Genomic DNA, 12,007 nt, shown 5'->3' with positions numbered 1-12,007 from the left:
CAAGAAGTATAGCAGACAGGACATCAGAGGTTATAATAAGACTGTAAGAAGCTACACAGAATCAGTGACGTTTAAGCTCTCAGTCACATGTCTTTTGACGAAATACATTATCCTGCACACGGATGTAGCGTTTGAGCCAGTGGATGCGAAGGATTAGCTCGAAAACAAAGCGCACACCGCAGGGTATACCAAGCGATGTCACAAACCAGAAGTACAGCCGAACTCCCGTCGCCCTGGAGCCAGTCCCCGAGGTCGTTCCACAGCGATCAGCATCACGGGCACCGCTGGCATTGAAGCTGCCTCCAGGGTCACCGCATGCCACTTATACTCTCAAAGTCGATACCTTTGGAGTATCACTGTGACGACACAAACAGCCTCCGGCCGGCGGGGTGTACGGACGGCACTCCCATTACGCAGAGCACGGACACACATACACGTGTATGTGCGGACGGACCGGAGAGAAACACGGTCAAGGATGACCAGATCGGCCGCAGGATTGCGGCTCTCCCACAAGGACAGGGCGAGTCGCCTGTACCTCCACTCAGATGCCATCCACGTTTGTCTGAATGATGCACCCGATATGACACTCCCACGTCAGGAAAGTTGGCAATGACGTCATATGGCGTATCGTTACTCGTTAGCGCCATGGCAGCACGGATCAATGCTGGAGTGGATGATGAAATTCCATAAGACTGCTCCACAGAAACATAATGGAGGCAGTGTTATCAAAAACAGCAGCTGACGAAACATAAAAAGCTATTGCTAATGCCAACCATCGCGCAACAGCTATTGCAAGAATAGGAAGCGAATTTTGACATTTAGCTAGCATTCTTTCAAGGCTATGCCCTCAAACACTACAAAAATATACGATTTGAGGCAAATTAAGCAGCAATATTTTCAGTTAGAAACCCCCCCCCCCCCCCCCGGGTCCCTGAGACCCCTGAGCTCAAGCGCTGAGTCCCGCTCGGATATCTGGCTATTAGTCACCGGCTGGCATGTGCCGTGCTGAATGCTTCGATTGCGCCATCAAATGGTATCGATCCGAGAACTCCCGTCACTCCCGCCCAGCTCCCACGCAGGAAGTTCGCCCACGAATTCATGACGTCCCGCACACGTCCCATATCATCAATCACATTCCGACGGCCGTCACTTTTTCATGGTCGTCAGGCCAGTTCATTTCATGTCACATCCATCCATTTATCAGTCATACCGTCACGCAACTGGTCCGGCCCTCCCCTTCACCCAAGCACACACCAGCCCCTATCTCTGCCGCACCGCCACCGCTCCTCATGCTCTCCCTCCTCTTCCTATCCAGTCACTGAGGGGGAGGCACACTAACCCTTTCCACCCTGTCTCTCTTCCCCCCAACATCCTTCCCCCGCGCCACTCACTTGCTCCGTGCTCCACCAGATACTGTGCGATGTCGTGGTGGCCATCGAAGCACGCTGCGCGCAGCGGTGTCGAGTGGGTGCGTGTGGTGGCGTTCACGTTGACGCCTCGTTCCACGAGCAGTTGGACGACCGAGCAGTGGCCGGCGGCGGCGGCACACCAGAGCGGCGGCGCGCCCTCGATCGTCTCGCCGTCGAATATCACTGTCGGCAGACGGGGAGCGGGAGGTGAGAAGGTGAATGTGAGAAAGAATGAGTACATGGGCTAAGTGGTATCCCCATTCATGCGCACAGCACCACCACGGGAGAGAGAAAAAACGGCAGCAACGTCATACAAACGTCAGAGACATACACCAAGCGATGAAGCGATATACAGAACTTTATGCAATATCCTCATACAGCCACACAAAACACACCGGCAGGGAAAATATGACGCAAGAATCATAACACGCCACTACTATGTCTCAGCTCGAAGTTCGAACCTTCTAGTGGCCACAGTGTAGCAGCGCCTCTCGCCCCATCCGCAAGCCCCCGGTTCGGCCCCGGGCGGGCACATACTTGTCGCGCGGCCAAATACACCAGAAACGGACTGGCGTCAGCAGGCCAGACGTGCTCCTCGTCAGCTCTCCGCCGCCGAGCCGGCCAGAGGAGGGACGGCGCTCCCAGGGCCCCCGAATGTCACCGCGCCAACCGGCGAGTCACCACAGCCGACCTCGGCAGAGACATGGGCAAACAACAGCAGCTTTGTGTTGAATTTACGAGGCAGCATCAGCGAGAAGGTCTTTTGGCAGCCGCAACGTCTTATGATCTGGTTTTTGTCCTCTCAGTATTCCGTCCGACGACAGCCGATATACCTCACCGAAGCTGTCATAACGAAGACACGCACGGATAACGGTATTCGTCATACCGAGCTGTACCGTTACACATACGTATGCAAGCGTACAGAGATTGTCGCACTGGAATGTCGGCTCGGAGTTCCAGAGCGTTCCGCAGTAAGACACGATGTTTCTCTTGGTTCGTGCCGCATCGAGTTTATGCTCGGAAATCAGGTCATGACTGGCAGCAGTGCGGTTTACATGAGAGTACGGGCCTGCTAAATAAAACAGCACGGATTACAGAGCAACACGGCCCTGACACACTGCGCAAACACGGTCCAACGAAAAAGGTGGCCTGGGTTATCCATTCACCGACCAGAGACTCACAAACCATAAAACCACTTTAGTGTCAACACAATAGACGGGCTCAAGGTTCAATTATCAGTTGTTCACCGACAATTGATGTATCACAATGTGACCTTCAGCTCTCCGCTCTCTTAGATTAGATCCGAGAAGTTATCTAACCAATATATGAGCCCAGATGCCAACGCCAAATTAATCCTCATTTTTGTAAATGCCTTTGCCGCGGAAAAAAAGACCCATAGAAAGGAACGTTAAAAACTCAAGGTTCGACCGTTAAAACATACCAAACCTCGGTATATATGACTTAATGCGGTTAACAGCCACTCAACATGTAACTGAGACCAGAATGAGCCATCCCGCTGAGCCGCCGCCGACAGAACAGTGCTCATCAATCATCGCCCAGTCATCACGGAGCTCCGGGCGGCCGGAGCAGTCACTCACAGTCGAGTGAAGTGACCTTTGGAGTAATTTCAGTCTCCCTGTGCCCGCACAGAGCCACATTGCAAAAACGTCGGCGGCACTGTCGCCCAACTGCTCTTAGTGGCGGCGCTGTGTCCTCAGCTGGTGGCTGACGCAACAGGGGGCCGCACGTGCACCGCCGTCCCACGCGGGTACAGCGCGCTGCGGCGGGCAGGACGACACGTGTCCTCAGCGGTCCGCCGGCTGCCGACCCGCCCCGCCACTCAGCGAGGAGCGCGGCTTTGTCCCATCCCGTGGAGAGGTAATGGCTCCCTGCTCAATACTCGTGGTCGAAATGACGGCCGAAGTCGGTCGAGGCGCTCGTCCCTTCGCTGTCAGCCGCAGCAAGCTACCCACCAGCAATCCGCCACTGTTTGTACTTACAGAAGGTGTCGCAGCTGCTGCGGCAATCCCCTGCCGCTCTTGGCGTGGCTCGCAGCCGTAGCCAGCTGTTATGACCACAGACCAAACTGTTGTCATGGTGCCGTCACTGTCACCCCTATGAAGTCGCCATTCCCTGCACACCACAGTCACAGTCACAGGGCATGAAAAGCCAGCCACGACCCACGAATCACCGGCCACGGAACTCGCAGTCACAGCCTTCGACTAATGTCTATGGATGACGGGGCAGACCGCTACCCTCGCCGGTAGCGGCAGGGCTTTTCGCCCGCCGATCGCGCTGGCTCTGCGCCAACGGGGGAATGTTGCTGACCTTCGAACGAGTACCCAGCTCTCGGCATTGGCCCCAAATGGCAGCGGGATATCGGATATCTCTCCAAAACATCGGGGCAGCGCCGATATTGGCTATGATCACAGATAATAGCCGTTAGCTGATATGACGGAATTTCCGTGATTAATTTGGCCTGTCCACGCCAGTCACGGCTGATGCGCAGAATTACCATCACATGTCTTTTATCGATAAGTTCTGTTTGAAGGTAAGCAAGCTGGATGTCATCGTCCTCACGTTCGATACTACGGTTCAATGGTATGTCTGAATAACAATAAAAAATCAAGGACTTTGATCTCTCCACCATAACAGACAATAATCCCTACAAAGAACGAGGCGAACACTACATCACAATTCGTCATCCCACAACAAAGAAATTCTACCAAACAACCTTACCTTACCTTTAAGCCAGCATCCCATAAAAAAGGCGGACATGTCACCGATGCACGTTCCGGATAGTGTAGAGCCCACACAAACGGCAGAGGCCGCCGACAAGTCATCGATAAGGCGACACACGACGCTGTCAGTTCCAACACCGGACGAACACAAGGTGTGACGGCCCGTGCATACGGCTTAGCCGCCAGAGGTGTGTTGATGCCAGCATTCCGCCATTCACCCCATTCGGCCGCACCTCAGCCCGTACCCAACACGCTTTCCGCGACGGGGCTGGAAACCGGCTCTGAGCATCACGGACGTCACTATGACGCAAACAATAACAGCGTGCCATCAGTCGGCTGTCGCCGCGGCCGGCGCCGGCTGGCAGATCGCGGGGGTGGCGGTGCCAACTGGCCCGTCCCAGCCACTGCGCCGTCCCAAAACGAACTGACACGCGCCTCAGTCCGGCCGCCAACAGTCGCCAGGAGGACCGACACGAACTGCAGATATCCCGACAGTGGCCAAAACGAGCTGACATGCACCCAGATCGAGCCCCCGCAGTAGCCAAACGGACCGACAAGGGCCACAATCAGAGTTCAGACAGTCACCAAAACAAGCTGAAATGTAACGCAATCTAGCTCTCAGCAGCCACAAAAATCAGAGGCATGAGTAAAATGAAATTAAAAAAGGGCCAAGTGATTCAATCGCACAGCCAATTTAGCGGAGCAATGTCAAGACAGCGCCACAATCACTGGTACAGAGTGCAGCAAACATCCATTCCGTAAGTCCGAGGTCCAGGTTACATCAGTGGCCACAAAAAGCTGACGAAGCCTCCTACTGTAAGCAGCACAACACCGCCACTTTACCCCACCTTCCTTGGAGCTGGTCGCATTCTAGGATCTTGGGCCCTCACACTGAGGAGAGTTATCCGCGAACGGTCTCGCTCTTACACACCTACGCCTGACCTGACCTACCCTAGGCCAGTACTCCACCAGCGTATCATCTAGTCACAGCCTTCACATACCTGATCCGACCTGCTCGGGGTCGGCAGCGCAGCGGTCCAGCAGGTACTCGGCTACGTCGCGGTGCCCGTTGCGACAGGCCATCACCAGTGGGGTGGCGCCGTTGGTGCGGGTCGACACGAGCAGTTTCACCTCATCCTTCGGCCGGCGGTCAAGAAATACCTGCAACAGGGGCAGAGCGAGGTGTCAGAGGTAGCTGAAAGGAGTCCGAGGTTTGAGCAAAAGGTTCCCATATTTTCCTCTTTCTGAGGAAAGGATCCCCCACGTGCAAGGTAGGAGACGGGCTAAAGTCAGAGATGGGCAGAGATCGGGGGATCTTTGAGGTCAAAGGTAGTGATGGGCGGGCTGAGATAAGAGGTGGCCAACGGTCAGAGGTCAAAGGGAACGTTGCTAGCTCAGAGAGGACAGCGGGCGGCGGAGAGGGCCAATCAATCTCACACACAAACAAGACTGGACGGAAGACGAATGCTCGGCCGGCAAAATAATAGAGAAACGAGGAAGGACTTCGCTGGGTTCTGGTCCAACTAAACTTGACAGCTGAAGTCAAAGCGAAAGGAGAGATAAACGGGTTGAAGGTCAGTACTGATAAACCTATTGTGAAGAACCCTTACTACAAAGATAGTTATGTCTGGTGAGTGGTGGTTGAGTGGTAGTATACGCCTAGTCTCCAGCCATCTGATCATAGTATTATCAGACTCAGAGGCACGCAGGCTAAATTGGGGCCAAGTAGACCCTGACTTAAGACTCCTGTCGTCACGGTCATAAGGCGACAGTGTTGGAGAATTAGTCGAAACGGACGCTCACATAAGCTCCTCACACTACACGAGCTAAAACCGTGGCATCCGTCCGATGAGCATCAGCAAACCTGCTTAACTTTGACTATGCAACTGGTTTTCGTGCTGATCCAACCACTAAGCGCACCCGACCCAGGTGGTTCTCACACAAAAACCAACGGACTCAGGCTGGTTTTCATGCGAGTCGAAAGACGGCCAATTTCTCCACAGCCTCGTTTTGAGCCCGCACCATTTTCCACAGAGAGAATCCGAATTCATATCAGCCCGATAATGGAATAACCCAGCTTACGTATCTATGGCGACATCGTGCGCACATTTTCGTCAGCACGATAACGTCAGAGCTGCAGGTTTCACCCGATCAGAGCTGTCGTTTAGCGGACCCGGCGCCCGCTACCGTCACCCACGCACCGGCCACCGGCGACAGGTCGACCCTGTCAAACGGTGACGGTCGCTGGCACAAAGCCGTACTGCACAGTACACGAGCGGCGCCATATTCCCAGTGACTACCAGCTGACAAGTGACAGCGTGTGAGTCCCAAATCAAAGATTAACGCACCCGCTGGACCGGCCGGAGACGCAAAGTGTGCGACGTTACCAGTTTTCAATATTGCTATTGTGGTGTAGATCATATCTGTAGCATTATTCCGTGCCATTTTTGGCGACACTGTACAGGCTTTCAATAAATTACCAACTTGAAAAGCGAGAAAAGATGCAGAGAAACCACCATCCAAATATGGAAACGACGAGTGAAAGACAATGTGAGCCTTGGCAGCTCCCAGCGTTTGTTTATACAATGCAGGGTCCAATATAAATTAACCTTAATTAGCAAACACCAGTCACCAGACAGCCGTCATCACAAAGGCCGCACCCTTCAGTTCCGCGCCTCTCGGCGACGTCTTCCCCTCTATCAAACAGCGATTGGGGGCAGCCGACCACGCCAGCAGGTACTCCCTCCCTTCCCACCTCCGTGCCGGCGCCTAACGAGCTCTCGGCGGCGTCCGGAAAAGGTCAGGGGGCGGCGCGGGTCACGGCCGCCGACGGCGCCGCTTCCGCCGAAGCGCCAGTCGATAAATGCCTCGCTACGTCGTGCCGTCACCGAGCGGCGCCCCAGGCCGATGACGGTGGAATGAAGTGACCGGCCGTGTCCCGTGCCCGTCACGGGTGTCACGTCACGAGGGGTATAGTTCAGGGATCCTCAGTGAGCTGCAACCGTGTCACCAGAGTGCCGTGTTTGCAGCCTCTTCGGCTATTTTCACTACACAGGTGATCGGACCATCATCGCCATAGGAGGTTGGCTCTGTGTTTGCACCGGAGTCGGTCACAACACAGCTCGACCAGCCCTCACATCAGTCAGACGGGCCATCCCAGCCGGGTCAGCCAATGTGACCTGGTATGTGACACGCACCCTTTGAGAAGATCACGCGCGTCATATAGCGGTACTGTCCCCGGCCAGCTCCGACTCGTGTTGTAGTTACCCGTGCAGACTGGAACCGCTCGTCTAACGTTCAGAGTTCGTCCCACGCGTGTCCTCTCGCAGCATCTCCGGTGGGTCATCCGTGAAAACAAAGGCGATCATAGACAGCGATATATCGGCGACCGCGCACTTCCGGTATCTTCTGACGACAGTCGAATTTCCAGGTCATCAGACGCATTTGAGAGCGTACAGCGCAACGGGAAGTGGGCCGGTTCTCTTCCTCATGTTTATGCGGAAGGATATTCTGCTCATCCATCCAGTACCCACGCGCAGCCTTCCCACGCAGCTGCTTCACTCTTGCAGCAGCATTCTCTTGTGACAGCTCCATATTTCAGCATGTCTTTCTTTAGTTCAGTAGGTCGTCGCTATACGGAATCTATCGCGAAAAGAAGGGCTGAAACTTCTAGCAACCAACGAATTTTCTGCAACACAGTGCATCGCATTTCCATTTCCCGGTGCAATCATGCACAGACATCAATAATTTGTAAATGTCAGTTCACAACCAAACGTCATGAACATTGCATAAAGCGTCCAAAATAGCAGCACTCTTTGACCACTGACCATGAATACATTCAGCGCATCAAATGGCTCTGCACATCTGTCTCCATCTGTCTGCCTGCCAGGCCGTCCGGGTGAAGTGACCCGGAGACTGATGTGCTCAGTTGTGAGCCCGCAACCCTGCAGTGTTCGGCCGGCGGCCACACCGTCAGTGCCGGTGGTCTACGGTCTGGGACGTGGCAGTTCGTCAGCACCCACACGAGCCGCCGCTGACTACCGCCGCTCGTCAATTGCGGCGATAGGGTGGAAGTAGCGGTCTCTGCACTCGCCGACCCCGGCAGGCGAGGGGTGCAGAGCGCACGGCAGACGAGCGACATCCGCCAGCGTCACGCAGTAGCGCGTCATCCTGCGTCATCGGGCGTCACCGGGCGTCAGCGGCCGAGCGCGACGGTTGGAGAGGAGCGGCGGGAGAAGCGAGGCCAGGGTGGAGAGCGGCCCGTCGCCGACAGCGGAGGGCGAGTCGCGAGTCGCGACACGGAGCAAGTGGGTCACCGCCGGCGACTGGGTACGGCGAGACGCCGCCAATTACCAAGCCGCTTCACGCACTGTGCTGGAGCGGTTTCTGGGCCAACGACCATTTGTGCCGGGGTGACGGATCTTGGCTGGGTGACAGTGAGCGAATTGGCAGTAATTACAGGCAGTCAATGCCTGCCACAGTCCTACCACAGAGTTCAGGGTGGCCTAATGTGGACCAGCCCGTCGACCGGGCTCCACCAGAGCGCGGCACCTCGTTACCTCCCACTAGCAGACAGCCTGTCAGTCGGCTGATCGAGCGACCACCCACGGGTGTGGGGAGGCGATGCAAGGGGTCAGTGCCGCGGGCGACTGGGTCAGTATGTCACGCCCTGAGGGGAGTAGATCGGGGTCAGGTCGGTCGGTCGACCCTGGAGCGGCGGTACTGACGCGCGCGGTGCCGAGGAACGTCGTTCTCTGGCAGCCGGCACCGCCGCCGTCACCGACGGTGGTTCTTGGCAGGCCGCTGGGCGGTGTCGGTGTGACGGGGTCGACCGTCGGAGCCAGCAGGGACCGAGTCGGCCGTGCTGCCCGCACCGCGAGACACAGCAAGGTCAGGGCCGCCGCCGGCCAACTGGGGCGTAAAAACACGCACAGCCACGTCGGGCGCCGGCAAAAACCGAGCCCGGTCGGCGCTCCCCGCCGTCAGGACGCTCATGCCACTGCTCGGAACCCGTCGCGCCCAGATACTAACCCGGAACGGGGCTCACGCGGCGGCAGACCCGGCAGGCGGCGGACGGCTACGCCGCGCCCACCAGGCGAGATACGACCATCGAAACGCCCAGCTCCGATTCAGCGTGATGGACAGATAGTGAAGCCCGCTCCGGGTGACGGGTGCCTACGCACACGGCCGACACCGAGCTAAGAGGCGGCTCAGCGCGATAAGAGAGCTCAGTTTGGCCCTGCAGGCCCCACCACCGCCTCTCCAGACGGCCTCGGCTGTACTGGGAACGCGGCCGGGCCGGTCCGTGCCGCCCACGGACGTGCGCCGCGGCACGTGCGTGCTAAGTGCGGCCCACATGGGACAGTAACCGCCAGAGTCCAAAGCACGAGTGCTGGACATCGGCATTGAGTGGCCATGCCTCGCCTGCAGAGACAGCAGCCTTGAGTGGCCAAACGGTTGCCTGTTTACACCCCGTCTCCGTTTTCGTTCGCGACGGCTCAAGGCTCCAGTGCAGTCGCCCGAATTACCCGTTGCTCCGCGGCGCTGCGGTCGGGCTGCCAGGGTCGGCCTGCCCGGATCTGTGAGCCCAGCCCCAGAGTCGGAGCTGTGGGGGGGGGGGGGAGTGAGGGGCGGACGGCGCTGGCAATGAGCCGCGGTGGGACGGAGGCTCCTGGGGCGCGGCTGGACTCGTGGCGGTGCAGCGCTCCGGGCCTCGCGGGCGGCGCGGCGGCGCTGCCGAGCCCGCTGCTCGGCCGAGCGTTCCGCGGCGGACGCACAACGGTCCGCGGCGCCGCTGCACCGTGCACGGCCTGCATGGCGGCGCCGCGCACCGGGCGACCTCGATCGCCACCAGCCGGAAGACGGCGCCGCCGCAGCGCCGACAAACAGAGCCGAGCTGAGAGCGAGCGGCCGGCGGCAGAGTGCGTGACCGAGGCAGACGGAGACGGAGGCCAAAACACATCATGGTGGCCGGCTCCGAACCCGCACAACACTGCGGTGCAAACAGAACCCTCGGCGATGCAGCTCACAAACAAAGCCATCGGCAGACTCTGCCAAAACATACACAAAACCAGCGGGGGAGGCGCGTCCCCAGTGGCCCAGTCCCAAACCAGCCCAGACCGCCGCGGACCAGCTCCACCCCGCCGGTCGGTCAGAGTGCACCCAGGCTGGCTCCTCACACTAGGGGGCCGTGACCCGACACCCGGCCGAGGGGACCGTGACCCCTCGGCGCGCGCGCTGCCGTTGCCCGAGGCCTCCAAGGTCACCGGCGGAAACGGCTGACCAGCAAAAAGGCGGCGGTCGGCGCGCGAGCGGCACGTTCCCAGCGCGCGAGGTCGGCCGGCCGGCCACCAGGAACTGAGGTGGGGCCGGCGGCGGCGCGGCGGCCCGGCACGACCGGCATACAGAGCGCAGATCCGCCGGACAAAGGCCGCGTGAGGGAGCGACTCGCACCGCCGCGCCGCGCCGCGCCGCCTGCCGCCGGAGGGACGGGCCGCACCGCTTACCGGTCAGAGGACCACGCCGCATCTGCACAACACCAAACAACAGTCCGCAGTCGACCTTCGACGAGTGCCGGACCGGTCAGACGCGCGCAGCCCAGTCAGCCGGCCGGACACATAAACCTTGGGCAGGGACGTGGCTGGCGGCCATTGGGAGTAATTTATGGTGGTTTTGTCCGACTGGACCGTCGAGTGGCGTGAAAGGCTACCGTTCGAGTTAAAGGGACCCTCCCACCTTCAAAAAAGTTTATGAATTGGCATGAAAGTGATGTCGCTCGGTTCAGAAAGAGCGAAAACGAATATCTACCAAATTTCACCGAAAAATATTCACCGGTTTTCAAGATATTAGACTTTTACTTTTGTTTACTTTTTTTGGGATCTCCGCTGTTTCTAGCGACTTTATTTTAGAAGTGCGGCGTTTGCGGCAGATGTTGCGCGCAAATAGCATATACCACCGCGAGCTACAAAACGTTTTAGTCAAACATTTAAAAATCGTTAGATATTTGCGCTGACGTCACACATTCAGAGGGGTATTCCTAAGCATTAGCCCCTCTGAATCAAAATGCTGCAATTTTGAAATTCAATATTTCCGATTTAAGGCATTTCTCGATGTTGTGAGTGCCGAAACCGGTAATTGTGAGCCAGGGACCCCATTTTGGCTATCTCAACTCAAATCTAATGTTAAGGTGGGAGGGTCCCTTTAAGCGCCGCAGGCACCGGCACCGCCCAAACACCCAAACACGTAAAAATCACACTAATTCATGCATGCATTGCAAGGACAAAGCTTTCTAAATCCGATCAGCCATCAGGACAGATTTGCATAACACTAACAATAATGAGTGGACGAAATAAGCGATGCTCATTTTGGAAGAGCCCCAGAAACAAAGACCGGATGCACCATAGGTTGCACTAAAAAGGCCTTTTATGCATAACAAGCAAGGATGCGCCACTCCAAGCAGATTAAATCTGGCCTCGTCTGCAGCAAGTTTTCATCCGTCCTGTTACAAGATTACTAGCCTGACCAGGGTTATTGTGTGCAGACATGCAGAGAAGCTGTCTAAATACACATATTAAGCAAACCACAAGTCAACGCATGAACCGGAAAAGCTGAGACAAGTCCCACAAATGCTATCACGAACCCGGACCATGTAAAGCGGGTCAAAGTCCCTTCAAGGAATGCATAAACCCTGTCAAAGAACTGGCCAGCATCACCGAGGCCCCGTGAGTTCAATCAGTCGGGCCAATCGGTCACGTGGATCATCAAAGAGCGTCGTGGGACAGGGCTGCGGAGTCGGGAGTCCGAGTTCGAGTCCGAGTCGACAGTTCTACTTCTGACCGTAGTCGGAGCTGGAGTCGG

At 57.0% G+C, this 12,007-nt stretch overlaps 1 protein-coding gene across 2 annotated transcripts in view; it reads right to left on the bottom strand.

The window, feature by feature from the left end:
* LOC122372072 (protein fem-1 homolog C-like) overlaps positions 1–12,007 on the bottom strand; it is a 37,257-nt gene that overhangs the window by 9,562 nt on the left and 15,688 nt on the right. For both annotated transcript variants that reach the window (XM_043348945.1, XM_043348946.1), the window contains exons 2-3: positions 5,152–5,311; positions 1,392–1,592 (exon numbers count right to left, since the gene is read on the bottom strand). In XM_043348945.1, coding sequence (XP_043204880.1) covers positions 1,392–1,592; positions 5,152–5,311 — 361 coding nt within the window. The remainder of the gene's footprint in view (positions 1–1,391; positions 1,593–5,151; positions 5,312–12,007) is intronic.

Source organism: Amphibalanus amphitrite, unplaced genomic scaffold, assembly GCF_019059575.1.
Source record: "Amphibalanus amphitrite isolate SeventyFive unplaced genomic scaffold, NRLGWU_Aamphi_draft 001311F_arrow, whole genome shotgun sequence".
Classification (NCBI taxonomy): domain Eukaryota; kingdom Metazoa; phylum Arthropoda; class Thecostraca; order Balanomorpha; family Balanidae; genus Amphibalanus; species Amphibalanus amphitrite.
The sequence above is the reverse complement of the archived record's forward strand: the minus strand, read 5'-3'. Positions and strand labels throughout refer to the sequence as shown.